The 13,857-nt window shown below is 42.3% G+C and overlaps 3 protein-coding genes across 3 annotated transcripts in view; 2 read left to right on the plus strand and 1 right to left on the minus strand.

Annotated features, from left to right (window-relative positions):
- The first annotated feature begins 519 nt into the window (after positions 1-519).
- On the plus strand, positions 520-4,065 carry seta (SET nuclear proto-oncogene a). The gene is made up of 8 exons (XM_035658065.1): positions 520-757; positions 1,921-1,978; positions 2,334-2,476; positions 2,607-2,710; positions 2,799-2,912; positions 3,125-3,295; positions 3,519-3,650; positions 3,752-4,065. Exons 1-8 carry the CDS (start codon positions 685-687, stop codon positions 3,773-3,775), a joined length of 819 nt encoding a protein of 272 aa, XP_035513958.1. The 5' UTR covers positions 520-684; the 3' UTR covers positions 3,776-4,065.
- Positions 4,066-4,388: 323 nt separating this feature from the next.
- Positions 4,389-6,379, minus strand: si:ch211-51h9.7 (uncharacterized protein LOC558400 homolog). Its single transcript, XM_035658066.1, has 2 exons — positions 5,687-6,379; positions 4,389-4,889 (listed from the first exon to the last, which is right to left on the minus strand). Exons 1-2 carry the CDS (start codon positions 6,117-6,119, stop codon positions 4,741-4,743), a joined length of 582 nt encoding a protein of 193 aa, XP_035513959.1. The 5' UTR covers positions 6,120-6,379; the 3' UTR covers positions 4,389-4,740.
- Positions 6,380-6,653: 274 nt separating this feature from the next.
- Positions 6,654-13,857, plus strand: part of LOC118325392 (outer dense fiber protein 2-like) — a 9,047-nt gene continuing 1,843 nt past the window's right edge. Inside the window, exons 1-14 of the mRNA XM_035658064.1 lie at positions 6,654-7,119; positions 7,437-7,553; positions 8,178-8,314; positions 8,772-8,889; positions 9,032-9,163; positions 9,256-9,330; positions 9,427-9,498; positions 9,947-10,063; positions 10,509-10,706; positions 11,302-11,411; positions 12,158-12,293; positions 12,524-12,634; positions 12,979-13,242; positions 13,687-13,787. Of these exons, the coding sequence (XP_035513957.1) occupies positions 7,021-7,119; positions 7,437-7,553; positions 8,178-8,314; positions 8,772-8,889; positions 9,032-9,163; positions 9,256-9,330; positions 9,427-9,498; positions 9,947-10,063; positions 10,509-10,706; positions 11,302-11,411; positions 12,158-12,293; positions 12,524-12,634; positions 12,979-13,242; positions 13,687-13,787 (1,787 nt within the window). The 5' untranslated portion in view covers positions 6,654-7,020. The remainder of the gene's footprint in view (positions 7,120-7,436; positions 7,554-8,177; positions 8,315-8,771; positions 8,890-9,031; positions 9,164-9,255; positions 9,331-9,426; positions 9,499-9,946; positions 10,064-10,508; positions 10,707-11,301; positions 11,412-12,157; positions 12,294-12,523; positions 12,635-12,978; positions 13,243-13,686; positions 13,788-13,857) is intronic.

A 13,857-nucleotide genomic window follows, 5' to 3' on the forward strand; every position in this document is an offset into this window, starting at 1 on the left:
AAGATTTTTTTCGCTAAATATGAAAAATGTAAAGCTATTATTTAGACATGGCTTTGTTTATAAGTACGCAAGCTGCTGGACATAACCTAACCTATTAACTAAAATGCCCTGTTTGTTCGGTATTTTCTCACCTAAAATAAACAATTATCTCGGGACAAACTGTGAGACTTTCAGGCTAATTATCCCTGACCACCAGAAAGAGGCTCCTGCCTGTCTCAAATGATATTCAGCATCTTTTTAAAGTGCGCAAGTGCGAGTCGGTCCAGCTGAAGCTCCGGCCTGCTCTGGATAAACGTGTTTTTGGGCGAAATTAATTTCGAAATCGCTCGCGACATAAATATACGCGATAATTAGAGCTTTGGTTCATTTTGGGCGTAATTTTAACAGACGAGAGCGAAGTAAATCACCAAATTAGAGGCGAGCAGTGAGACCTATTTTGAGAGGCGGAGCTCCTCTCTGCCGCCGTCGGTGAGGCGCGTTCGTAATGAAAGGAGCGCGTGAGCAGCGCTGGCTGTGACTTCCTCGCTCTCCGGCAGTTACATTGTGTGGAAGGCAGCACGTTGGTGGCTTCTGCACGCGCAACTTCCCGCAGATTGAAGGTTCTCCTGTTGAAGGAGAAACAACGAGATTAAAGATAACTCTTCTTCTCTCAGACGTCTGTAAGTTACCCCAGCCTGCGAAAACATGTCGGCCTCGGCGGCAAAAGTGAGTAAAAAGGAGCTGAACTCGAACCATGACGGAGCGGACGAAACCTCCGGTAAGGGGAATGGCGGCCTCCTGTTCACCGCCATTTTCACTTTCTTCTCTAACACAATTTGCGTCGCCGCTGGCTGCGATGTTGTTCATAATTACTGTGTGGATTGCTTTGATTTTGCCCAACAGCCAGGGACCCACTCCGCGGCTGCCCGCGGGAGTTGCTGCGTGTATTCACATTTCGAGCAGCGCAGTTAGCTCCGCAGCTAGCGCGTTTCTTAGCATGCCGCTGGTTCAGCGCGCTGTTGTTCAGCTCAGTCCGGCGCTCAGAGGCCGTGTTAGCTGCACGGTTAGCATTATCAGCGTGGTCACTTGTGTCGTTGGCTGCTGGCTGAGTGGCCGTGTGCGATGCTGGGGCACCATTGTTCCGTGTGCTGTTGTAAAATGTACTTTAAATGACCCAGTTGATGTTTACGTTGCTACTGTGGCGTTTAATGACCGAAAAAGTTGGCAATTTCATTTGGGCATTAGCACTTAGCCAGCTAGTGTTGTTGTTGTAACGTTACCTAACGCTAGCTGACGACGTTATGTTTTATTATAGGTCAAACTGCACTTAAATCCTCCAGCCCCGCAACCAGTTAACCTAGGTAATTATTATATTTAGGCAGCTCGATACAGGACTCTGCAGTGTGGGCAGTGAAGGGGGTCTGTCCTGGCATCAGTCCTAGCTCGGGCTCTCACGTTATCGCGGCTCTCTCTCTGTGTGCAGTCAGATGTCCCACATTTAAACCACGCGGCCTTCTCGGTAGCAGCCGGCAGGAAACGGTGAGTGTCTGCGCCGCTAGAGCTGCAGCTATTGGCCGCTCACATTACCCTGACCTCCGGGAGAGCATGCTCTCAATCTGCAAGGTAACCTCACAACTACGGTGACCTGCGGCGGACTGACGATACATTAGTGATTGTAAACACCGAAACTAGGCAGTACCAAAATAGCCCGTAGACCTCAGTCGTTCTCGCATTTTCAGTAAACTTATTTGCGGCTATAAAAAGTACCGCGCAGTGATAGTAAATGCAGTTTAATTTATGTACGCGTGGGTTTGTATACGGACAGGAATAAATACAATTTTAATAATTAACGATATAACGACCCCAGTCCTGGCGGCTGATGCACTTTACTTGTGTCCTACACATTTAGTAATGCTTGTATTTCCTTTTTTTCCCCCACAGAGAAAGAGCAGCAAGAAGCTATTGAACACATTGACGAAGTTCAAAATGAAATTGACAGGTATTAACTCCAATTATTGCTAATTAGAGATGTCACACCATGTGCTTGTTAGGGTTGAGATTTTCTGCCCAGCAGGAAAATTGAAGCGGTGATTAGTACATCTCTTTAAAGGAAAAGAAAGTAGCTTGTGAAAATGAATGCTGTAATCTGTTTGGCATGAAAACCTGCAGAATCTCAGCCCTCCATGGTGCACTGTTTGACAACCCTGTGCCTGAGTAAATAGGATGATTTACCACATACAGACCTGAAAGTGTAAAAGTACAAAAAATACAGCCAATTGATATAAACAGTCAAATCTGATTTTAAATTTGGTTTGTGATTTTTACTTTTTTAATTCTCTCTCTCTCCCATTCAGGTTGAATGAGCAAGCCAGTGAGGAGATCCTCAAAGTAGAACAGAAATACAACAAACTTCGTCAGCCATTCTTTCAGAAGAGGTCAGAACTGATCGCCAAAATCCCCAACTTCTGGGTCACCACATTTGTCAACCATCCACAAGGTGAGCTATTTAATACGAGGTTTTTATTGCCATACCGTCTTACAGAAATGGTTAAACCACAATAAACATTTGTATGATTTGGACAGTGTACAAGTTAAAGTCTGACCTTTATCATCTGTTTCCCCCACAGTATCTGCCCTACTGGGAGAGGAAGATGAAGAAGCACTTCATTACCTGAGCCGAGTGGAGGTGACAGAGTTTGAAGACATCAAGTCAGGCTACAGAATAGATTTTGTAAGTATTGCAATGATGCGCGCACACACAACAACATAGATGTGTTTGGTCTTTGTGTTCTTACCTGGGTGCATTTTATCCTTTTTAGTATTTCGACGAAAATCCGTACTTCGAAAACAAAGTACTTTCCAAAGAGTTCCATTTGAATGAGAGCGGAGATCCATCTTCAAAGTCAACAGAAATCAAATGGAAATCAGGAAAGGTAAGTGTATCTTTATTAAAGCGGTGGGAAGGCTTGAGGCAGTTCTTTCTAACTTCAACCAGTTAGGTAACATTCTTATGATCCTCATTCACAATATTTTTCCCTCCTTCCTGAAGCTGCTATGCCAGCTTTGAGTTTTTAACTAAGAAACGGCAATATTAAGAAAGCTTGAAGAAGTTCTCATTTCTCTGTTTTTCTCTGTCTGTTTGTAGGACCTGACCAAACGCTCCAGCCAGACACAGAACAAAGCAGGACGGAAGAGGCAACATGAAGAGCCAGAGAGCTTCTTCACTTGGTTCACTGATCACGCTGACGCTGGTGCCGATGAGCTCGGGGAGGTCATCAAGGACGACATCTGGCCAAACCCCCTGCAGTACTACCTGGTATGTTTGCGACCAGGTTAATGTATCCTTGCTTGTGGCATAAACATTTTCCTAGCCGCCACTTTCCACAACAAGCAGACGTCTTTTAGCTATCGTTTATTTAACTGTGTGGGTGTTCTATTCAATCTTGTTGGTTCAAATGTATTTCATCCACCAGGCAGGAAAGTGTTTCTGGTATAACTAAAAGACCAACAAAAGTGCTGAAAGTGATTCTTATTCCTAGGTTCCTGACATGGATGATGAAGAGGGGGAAGGTGAGGACGACGAAGAGGATGAGGAGGGTCTGGAGGACATAGACGAGGAGGGAGATGAAGATGGAGAGGAAGACGAAGAGGACGATGGAGAGGATGGAGAGGTAAAGGCCTCAAGTCAAATAGGTCTCGAAGTATTTTCTTTAATTTGATTAATTTTTTTTCTTTAAACGCTCACTGATTGTCTGATATCTTACTCTTTCAGGATGACGAAGGAGAAGACGACTAAGAAATAACTTCATCTACCCAAACCCTCAACCTTCTATTCCCTGTTTGGTTTTTCCACTCACATTCGGGAGCAAAGGTTTTAATTTTATTTTATTTTTTTCCCCTTTTTTTTATTTTTTAAATCTGTGCTTCATTTTCCATTCTGAGGCCTCTTCACCTGTTGGTGCCATGTTATGTTCTCCTTTGACTCATCTTAGTCTAATGGCACTTTGCCCTGAATTGTGAGTACCATCCCCAAAGTCATCTCGAAAATAATAAAAAAAATAAAATAAAAATAGAATCAGCACGGCATCCTGAGTAGAATTTGAAGACGATTCACACAGAATTCCTCCTGTCAAAGGTTGTGTGGTAAATTGACTAAAGCCATGGTGTAGTGACCCAGCGCTAGTTTACCTCTCAATATATTTTTCCCTTGTTTTTTTGTTTTGTTTTTTTCCAGTTGGGGTGTTGAACCCTTGAAAAAACTGTTATTTTTCCCCAGTGTGCTTAACGAGTACCAACTCATTCCTTTGACTTGTAATGTTTAGGGGGAGGGGGGAGGGGTAAGCTGGGGAGGGGCAGGAGTATGTTGGTTATTGGGGAGAGTGGTTATTTTGACACCATTTCTATGGGACTTTTTTTTTTTTTCATTGTATTGTTTTACAGATATCCATGAGATTTGAAATGACATTTTTAATAAAGAACAAAATGGAAAAAAAACAAGCTTGTAAATTTTGGCCCCCACTGCTTCATGGGTAAAACAAACCTGTTATCTCATAGAACTTACATTTAATCACACTTTACTTTTCCGCTGGGGGGAAAAGAAACTGTTTTAAATTTGAGGTGTACAACTTGCTTTGTTACAATAATAAAACTTACTGTGTTTACACGTGTGGGACTTTTCAAGTGGGTGCATAGAAATTTATTTGAAAAATAGATTAAGGTAGCAGCAAAGGCACCTGTGTTAGTTGTACAGTCAAAAGTCCATCAGCTCATGAAGGATTTTGGAGTCATTAGCAGGCTCGAAGCAAAGTCTTCTCTTAATAGACGATGGGTGATCAAAGCCAAGAAGGTGTGCTCCGATTCCTCAAAGTTGGTCTTTGTGTCTGGCCAGTCACTGGGCTGGAAGGCCCAACCTGGAGAGAGGGGAAAAACCAATCTGTTATCTGAAACTCAACCAGTGACTGGTTAAGATATTTATAACTGGGCACCACACGAAACATAAAATATAGAACATGATTCAAAGCTTTTACAGATTTTGTTACTTGCTCCCAAATGATTCCAACCCCTGATCAAAACAAATACGTACTTTTGTTACTGTGTACATATTCCTACATATTTGATTTAAGTTATTACTTAAATCTATAATTACCATTAACTATATTAAAGTCTGACTTAAAATGTGTGGCATTGATGCAAGTACGTTTCTCTAAAGTTACTTGAGTATGTTTAACTTTAAAGATCTTTGTAAACTTTATCTTGAGTGTTCAGTAAGTCTTACCACCTCGAAGTATTCATTAGAATCAATTATGAAAGTAATAAAAGTATTATTTAATAAGTTACATGAGTGTGCATAACGTAATTTTACCTTTACTTGGTCAACAAGTAAGACTTGCTCTACAACATCCTGATTAAGACTAATTATGGGATAAATACGAGTAGACGTATCTGCTGAGTTGAATGAGTGAATAACCTTTTTAATAACCTTTTTGAATGAAATGGCTTTAATAAATACAAACGTGACCAGACGACCAAAACAGGCATCGACTTCAAACTTCTTACATGTTATGTTTATTTCTTTGTGGTAGATGTGATTACTGTCTCCTCTCACAGTACACCTGATCATACATTAAATGTCTCTCAGTAATAGAGACCTTGTTGAACATTTGAAGATGCATACTGCAGTTTTGCACCACTACGGGTTCGTACCCACCTAAATGAGTGTTACACCGGGGACAGGTGGCCACCGTCCACGAGAACCCCGGGAACCAGGAGAAGTGTTTATCTGCCGGCCAGTGCTGGGTAACATCAGCCTTTCTGAACGTGATCACCTCAAACCGGTGTCCCTGGGGGTTTTCGAAGAGCTGGATGTGAACCCTTCGGCCCCCGACCAGCGTGTCGTTGCGGCTGGAGAGCGCCAGCCGGCTGGGGACGTCGTGGATGTCCGTCCCTAACGCCAGCTCATGTCCGCACGCCCTGCACAGTATCAGGGTTGCGCTGCTGGTCCCCCCCTCCTCCGCCACGGTAGCACACGCCTCACCGGGCTGGTATGCAGCGGGATAAAACAAGAGTACAAAGGAGACATAATGAAGGAGTAACCTCTCCAGCTGCCCGTCGAGCAGCCGCAGGCTCCGTCTGCAGGTCATCGCTGCCTCGCACGCACATGGAAGGACCACACACCCGCTAGCTTAAACTCCTAGCTGCTTTGTTAGTAGCGGAGGTAGTGCATCGATGGTTGTCACGTACCACACGAAAAGCACATTCACAATTTAAGTAACGTTATGTTGACTCGGACAAGAAGTACTAACGGTAACTTGTAGCGTTACTTCATGGTGATTCGTGAACTTAAGCAGTTAGCAGCTGGCTAACGTTAATAATCCAGGCTAACGTTCGGAAGTGCCATGGAAACAGGAAATGCAACCGTCATCTTTCTCAACCGTTTCCTACTCTAACTGCGCACATTACACACTGCTGTACAACGGTCACAGTACGGCTGTTGCACTCATTCAGTAAAACCACTTCACTACAATTAACACTACCTAACGTTACATATGAACTATACAACAACAACAACAACAACAACAACAAAAAAAACATTGTATCCCGCGTTCACCACCATTTTGGGTTTCACGGTACCTTTTGTGTTTGTGTTTTTAAAAACTTTTTTTTAAGAAGCGGGGAGAGTAAAACACAACATATTCCGTCGAATAAAACCTTAGATAGCACTTTGTCGGGAGATAGCCATAAAAAAAAAAAAATGCGTTTTAACAGTTAAACATCACCCGTGACTTCCAATGGTTACTAAGGGCAACGCATATCGAAAACGCTCCTCCGCCAATCACAGGACGAGATGTTACCAACGAGCCAATGAGGGGCGTCGTTTGTCGATCCAAACTACCGTCCGCTCCACAGACAAAAGTCGAGATTTATCTTGGAAACATGTAACTTTGCACGGTGTTATTGAACAACCGCGTATTAAATATATGTTCAGCTGGGTCGTCGTTGATCCTAATCGCGGTGTGAATGTTGTAACTAATCCTCGAGTCGATGAAAACCCGGGATACGCCGCCGCCGGTTCATGTCCATGTACCGGAGACCACACCTGTACATGTTCATATGAGAAGGAGTCCCAGCACGACCCCACAGGTTACACTGCTTTACTCATCTGGAAACACAATCTGACGTTTTCCTCGGTCACTTTTTGAACTCCTATGTTTGCATGCCACTGGGATCAAAGTTAAAATATCCCAAATGTATTGTACATCATTTTGTAGTTAAGTTAATGTGTAAAATGTATCACCTGCATTGATTTACTGTTTCTTTGCAGTACATGTCATACTTTTCAAAGAGTTAACACTTCTTTAAAAGAGTTTGCTATTAAAGAGACTAAGTCATTATGACAATGAGGATGCTCCAGTCAGTCTTATGTGTGCTGTCTGATGAATCCCTTCCTGTTTATGCAGAATAGGACAAACGATGTGCAGGTGATGGGGAATGGAGGGAGGCCAAAGGTCAGGACGCCATGGATTCCTCCAGGAAGACTGTCCTGCCGAAGAGATGTGGGCTCATACAAGTGTCAGGTCTCTTTATAGTGTTTATATCTCTCTGCAGGCCTTCCAACCAGAGCCAATAAATACGCTGGGAAAAGAGCACAACTGGGAAGAGGAAGGGTTTTTCTGGCAGAGATTTGCTCCCCTAACAGAACAGACAGGTTTGCACTGAGGGCTGAAAGTGGTCAAACAAAACTGAATTTAAACAGAACAGAGTAAGAAGTAATAATCTCGTTTCATGGCTTGTTAACCGATGACCAAAGTTAGCTGCTCAAAGCTCTTAACCTCTTTTAGTTTTGTGCAGTCGCTCATTTGAAACACGGACCAGGAATTTAACCCGTGTGAGAAAGCTAGGCTCAAGACAGACAGACAGACAATGGTTAGAGAATCACCTAACGTAGTGGATTGTGTTGCAGAGTGACACTGCAACACAATTTTATGATTTTGCAATTAAGTGGGGAATTAGGCAACACTGAATACTTTTATTACTTCAAAACTCTTCCTTTAAGAAAATGTTTCAGCCTCTGGTTTGATTGCTGTATTCACTACAAATATTTACTGAACTCTTGTACATTAATTTGAAACTTTTTTGAATCCAGCTTTTTGTGCGTTTTCACTGAACACGAGTTCTGCTTGTTTGTATCTTATGATCAGAGAAGCAGAGCGCAGCATCAGTCAGAAAGTGGATTCGGACATCAGCGTGATGCAGAGGAGCAGGAAGAGGAGCTGGCTGCAGTATCCAAAAACCTCAGTGTCCTACTCAGGGAGCAAGAAAGCACTCGTTTAAAGAAGTAAGAGCATGTTCAGCAGCCGGGAAATTACAAAGCTTTTTAAAAATGTCTCATATTTAAAAGAAGCCTACCCTAACACTTTAATAGTGTTCAAAAAAACATACGGTTATGTACTTTTCATTTCTGGGGACATTTTATTTTGCTGGATACTGTAACTGTCGAAATGTAGACAATGAGACATCCTGATGTTGTACTTGCTATTTTATTTGGCTCTGAGTGATATTCTGAGGAACAGAAGTGAGTTTCTCACTGTGGTAAAACACAATGGTGGGTTTAAACTCATCATTGTGAGTGTTAATGAAACATTGTATGTGGATCAGATGCTTCCTGGTTCCAACTCAACCTCACAAAATAACTAGAAAAGATGCAGGACTATGACAAATGTGTCCCGTGTGATAACAGCTGTATACACACTTTTTAGTGTTTTAGTTTTTTTTTTCCTCTCATTGGATTCTAGGAGCCAACACAGAGAGAAAGACATGCTCCTGAGGGCGCTCGTAGAAGCAGAAATTGACGGCGTTGCAGTAGCCAATCAGCTGACATCCCTGAAGGAAACTATCGACGGCCTCGCCAAGGTAAACGTAGCACCAAATGATCATTTTGAGCACACAGCTGGTCAGGAAGATGAAGGCTACATGCAGGATGAATGAAGGGTGGAGGATTTCATTATTTTGTTATGCTTTATTTTATGTTTTTGTTCTGTCACTTATTTTTCAGGACAAGCGGATATCAAAATTGCACACAGCTTCACTGGGACGGCAGCAGGAGGTGTTGTTAGAGAAGATAGAGATGTTTGACCACACAAATCACAGCCTTCGAGAGCTCCTCAGAGAGTGGAGTGATTACGAGGTACTGGAAGTACATAAAACTCATGGGGAGCAAATGTCAACGTGCAGTAGTTCTCCTCTGACTGTTCGCATGCTGTGCTGTTGTGTCCACAGAGAGAATCATTGATGTGGTCAGAACAGAAAGTTGCCTTAAAGAAGAGAGTGGCCGACAGTGAAGCAGAGAACATTGTGAGTGATTGTCACCCGGTCACACGCAGTGCTCGTTGCTCATCAGCCACCAGACATCTGAGGAGATTTGTTCTTGTTTTTCTTCTTCTCTTGCAGCGACTTTTGGCCAAACTCACCAACAAGGAGAAAGAGGCGTCTAAGCTTGCTGAGCATTTGGACTTTGAAAAGGTCTGAACTACTACTTTACTTTAATTACTTTGCTTAAAGGTCGAGCGTGTAGGATTTAGTGGTGTCTAGCAGTGTCGTTGCAGATGGGAACTCGATATCTAAAGCCAATGGTTTGTCCCTTCTGAGCTACTGTAGAAACATGGCTGACTCCTTAGAAGGCCACCTGTGGCATCAGTAGATAAAGCGACCCATTCTAAGGTAACAAAAACATAATGAATCCTATATTCTGGTGAATATACACTGATAAAAAAACATACCTATGAATATTATATGTAATTTCTGCCAATAGATCCTTCTAAATGTTACACACTGGACCTTTAAGTGAAACATTTACACAACACGTAGCTTGGTAGAAGAACATTGGTATGTCTCATACAGCCATATACACCTTTTAACGCTCAGGTTTTAACAAACAGAAACTCCCCCTCTGTTCCTTCTGTCATGGCAGGACAACGCGAAGACGACGGGCGAGCTTTCAAGAATCCTGCAGTCGACCCGCGACCATCTGGAATCCGAGCTGAACAGAGCGGAAGCTGAAAAGGCCCATCTGGCTGCTCAGATTCAGGTCTGTGAACATGAAATACAATAAAACACAAACACACATTTGAACTGTCAGACGTGGACCAGTTGTTTTCATCGGTCCGACAGTGGAATGGGTGCTCCTGTCGCTGTTATATATACATATTTCAGCTCTGAAAGTGAAAATCCCTCACAGTCTTTTGCTAACTATATGACCAGTCAGTGTTACTAAATCAACATCCAGCCTGGTGACACTGTGATGACTGCAGTAGGTTTGCACCAGAGAACTGTGTAATGAAGGAGTAGAAAAGGTTGTGCCATTAGCTGGTCTTTGAGGATGTAAGAAAAGTGGATGATGCAGACCCACCTTATTCTACCCCCTCAAATGGGCTTTTTATCACTTTCAGACTTATCAGAAGAACATGTAAGTTCTTTATTGCCCTTTAAACTGGGTGTTTGAATGTCTCTTTTCTTCTCTGTGTGTGGAGCAGAGGATGCAGCAGAGCCACGAGCGGCAGCAGGAGGAGCTGCAGGCTCTGCAGGAGCAGCTTCAGACTCTGAGGCAGCGGAGAGAGGAGGAGAAGGACGAGCAGGGGCAGCAAGACCAGGAGGCGCTGGCCCTGCTGACCCAGCAGGCCGAGCGAGCTGAAGAGACCACCAGACAGCTTGCGGTAAAACTGCAGGAAAAGGTCAGTATTCAGAGGATCCACGGGACAACATCACAGAACATCAGTGGTGGGCAGAGACAGGTCCTGTAACTTGGTGGTACATAAAGCATGAAAATATTACAAGCAACGTGTCTTTCTACAAACAAAGTCCCTGTTCCATAGGAGGATCCACAGTCCTGTCTGGCATCTGGCTTATCCTGCATGCAAATTAGTTTGTTCACTGGTGACAGTTTCTTGTCTGATCACAAGCTTTTATGCAAATCAAGTTCAAAGGAAGTTCAGCCTGGCTTTGATTCAGTAGCAATATTCCAGTGAAACACAAACACCAGATTCTGAGATGAGGACAGACTACCGTTGCATATTTTCGCGTTGAAAGTTTTCTTTAAAGTATATACAGCAGACTATAGTACACACAGATGTTTAGTCAGAAGGGACTTTTTTTTCACTGGTTGAGTTACTTTCACTTCACTGTGAATCTTGTCTTGCAGCTCCTTACTCCTTTTGGTAGGAGTCTCAGCAGCATTTCCTAAAACATAAACGTATTCTAGGGGTTAAATAACTTAAAAGGCTAAAACTTCAATAGTAATGATGAGACGACATCTGTATTTTGTTTAAGGAATCCCAGTTGGCTCAAGCTCTGTCCAGCTCCAGTGACTGGTGCCTCCGCCACTCTAAAGAGGCAGCTGCTAAAGGACAGCTGGAAGAGGAGATTTCTGCTCTCAACATGTGAGTGCACACTTTGAATAATGTGAGACACACATGTAGTTTGTTGCTGTAAAATTGTTATTTGGTACAATCATTCCTTTTTACAGATAGGGATGATCAGCTAATCATATCGAAATCATACTAATTTTTTCTTCTTCATGATATTTTAATGAATAGCTGCAAAATAGAACTGGTCAACAATAATGTCACAAATGATTACTTAAACATACTACAATAAGTTTTTAATTGGTTATGAAACAGTTTCCATTTAATACTGATTCCTTTATATGACCTACATAAACAAACAAGACCATCAGCGAGGCCCTTTCTATATAGTTGTTATTAATGCCTGCCACCGGGTCGGAGTGCTGTTCAGATTCCTCTTGAAATGAATGGAAACATTACCAATCAACACAAAAAGTTTAAACTACTTGTTTTCTCTATCTTGTATCTTTTTGTAGTGTTTAAATTAATATTATATAATGAATTGTATATTTTTACTCAATGTTACTTGATATCATTGTAAATGAGGGCCAGCCAGAGTTTTAACAGGTATATATAAAATAATGATGTAGGAAAAATATCTTGCACATATAACGCTGCCTCTGATACCAGATTATCTAGTTAAGAGAAATGCCTGAAATACTTGATAATTATTACCATTTAAAAAAAGGTTTGTAAATCAAAAGAAAGTTAAAAATAGTTAAAAAAAAAAAATGTTATTGTTACGACTACATAGCACAAGCCTTACATATCTTCTGTCACAGTCAGGTGACCGAGCTTACCTCCCGGCTTCATTCAGCGGAGGAGAGGAGCCGGGCGGAGAGGGAAGAGCTCAGAGATCAGCTTCATCATCTCAGTACTGAAAATGCCTCCACCGAGCTGGAAAACCAAAGACTCAAGGTACCTTCAGAGAAATCGACAGCAGATATGAAATATCCCACGACTTCAAATCAGCTCCATAAACATTTATTAAATCAAAAGCACCTCATTCGTCACATAATGCTATTAACATTTAGTTTATAGAGTTACATGTGAGTATTTATGGAAGACAAGTGTTCTCTCCATTATGATAGCTGACAAGTATAAGAAGTATTTCAATTGCATTTATTATAAACATACATTATATTTAGGGTCAGTTGATGTCATCTGAGGAGAAGCTCGGAGGTCTGCAGTCCGAGGCCCGTCGGCTGAAATTGTCGATCAAAAAACACGAAAACCTGGTGGAGAAATACAAGAAAAAGGTACAGTCACTCAAACCTGCAAACAAATGTCAAATAACACTGATCACATTTCTACTAAACTATTTGCTTTTCTAAATGCTGTTGCAAAGGGGATGTAGAGACTTTTTAATGAGTTTTGGCAGTTTTCTTACTGAAATGGGGTCAGTTCACAAAAAACAAATGTACGCTTTTGTGATGTCAGGCCATGCATGGCTACATGATAGAATAGATGAATGAGATTTTCTTGGATCTGGTTGAAAGTCTTTACTCTAGAAAAGCAGAACCTCTTCATTGAAACGCTTCATATACCCAGAAGTGTTCGCCGTGTCTACTCTACTGTAGTGACGTCAGACTTCTCTGTGCAGGTCCAGCAGGCTCGTCTGGATTCAGAGGACTGCTGCCTGAAGCTGGAGAAGACACAAAAGGAGGCACGGGAGGTGAAGGTGAGCCTGGAGAGGGAGAAGGAGCAGGTGAGGTGGGAGCTGCTGGGCCGGCTCAGAGAGCTCGAGTCACTGCCCGACAAACTGAGGAGGACCGAACAACAGCTCAGAGACCTACAACAGGAGGCCGACACCCACGAGAGGAAGAACAGGGAGCACAACTCTGCCCTTTCTGAAGTCAGGCATAAGGTTCTTAATTTAACCTATATAAGAAGAAGAGACATGTCTCTAGTGCCGATTAAATGTAACAGTTATGGCTACAGGTGTACATCGAAGGAGAATCACAGTTTTAATATGCATGCTGCAGATTTTGTCTTTAAAAGTTACATTTGACTTTCTTCTCAGCTACCATCTGTCGCAAGTAACAGTCTCGCAAGCTACCTAATTAAGATCAACTAAATAGTTAATTGGTTGTAAGAATGCAAGATGAATTTCTTCTTTTTTTCTTTTTTCTATGGTTTGGGATATTTTGCCTTCATTTGAAAGCACACGATATAGAAAGGGGGGGGGGCAACAAATCTGGACTTGAACTGGGGACGTTGCTATTATAGGGTCGGTGATTTACACCCTCAGGCCAACAGGATGACCCATGGAGGTGGATGCCTATCATGGATATCTATCCTTCCTCTGCAGGTGGAACAACAAGGCACTCAGCTGGAGATGTTTCAGCAGAGGAACCTGCTGCTACAGGAGGAGAACAGCGTTCTCAAAGAGAAAATTCACAACTTAGAGAGGTACAGATACTAATAAATAATAATATAATAATAATAAATATATACACTTTTAAGATGAAAGTATCACCAT

This window comes from Morone saxatilis, unplaced genomic scaffold (genome assembly GCF_004916995.1).
Source record: "Morone saxatilis isolate NCDOM2014 unplaced genomic scaffold, NCSU_SB_2.0 Contig16, whole genome shotgun sequence".
NCBI classification, from domain to species: domain Eukaryota; kingdom Metazoa; phylum Chordata; class Actinopteri; family Moronidae; genus Morone; species Morone saxatilis.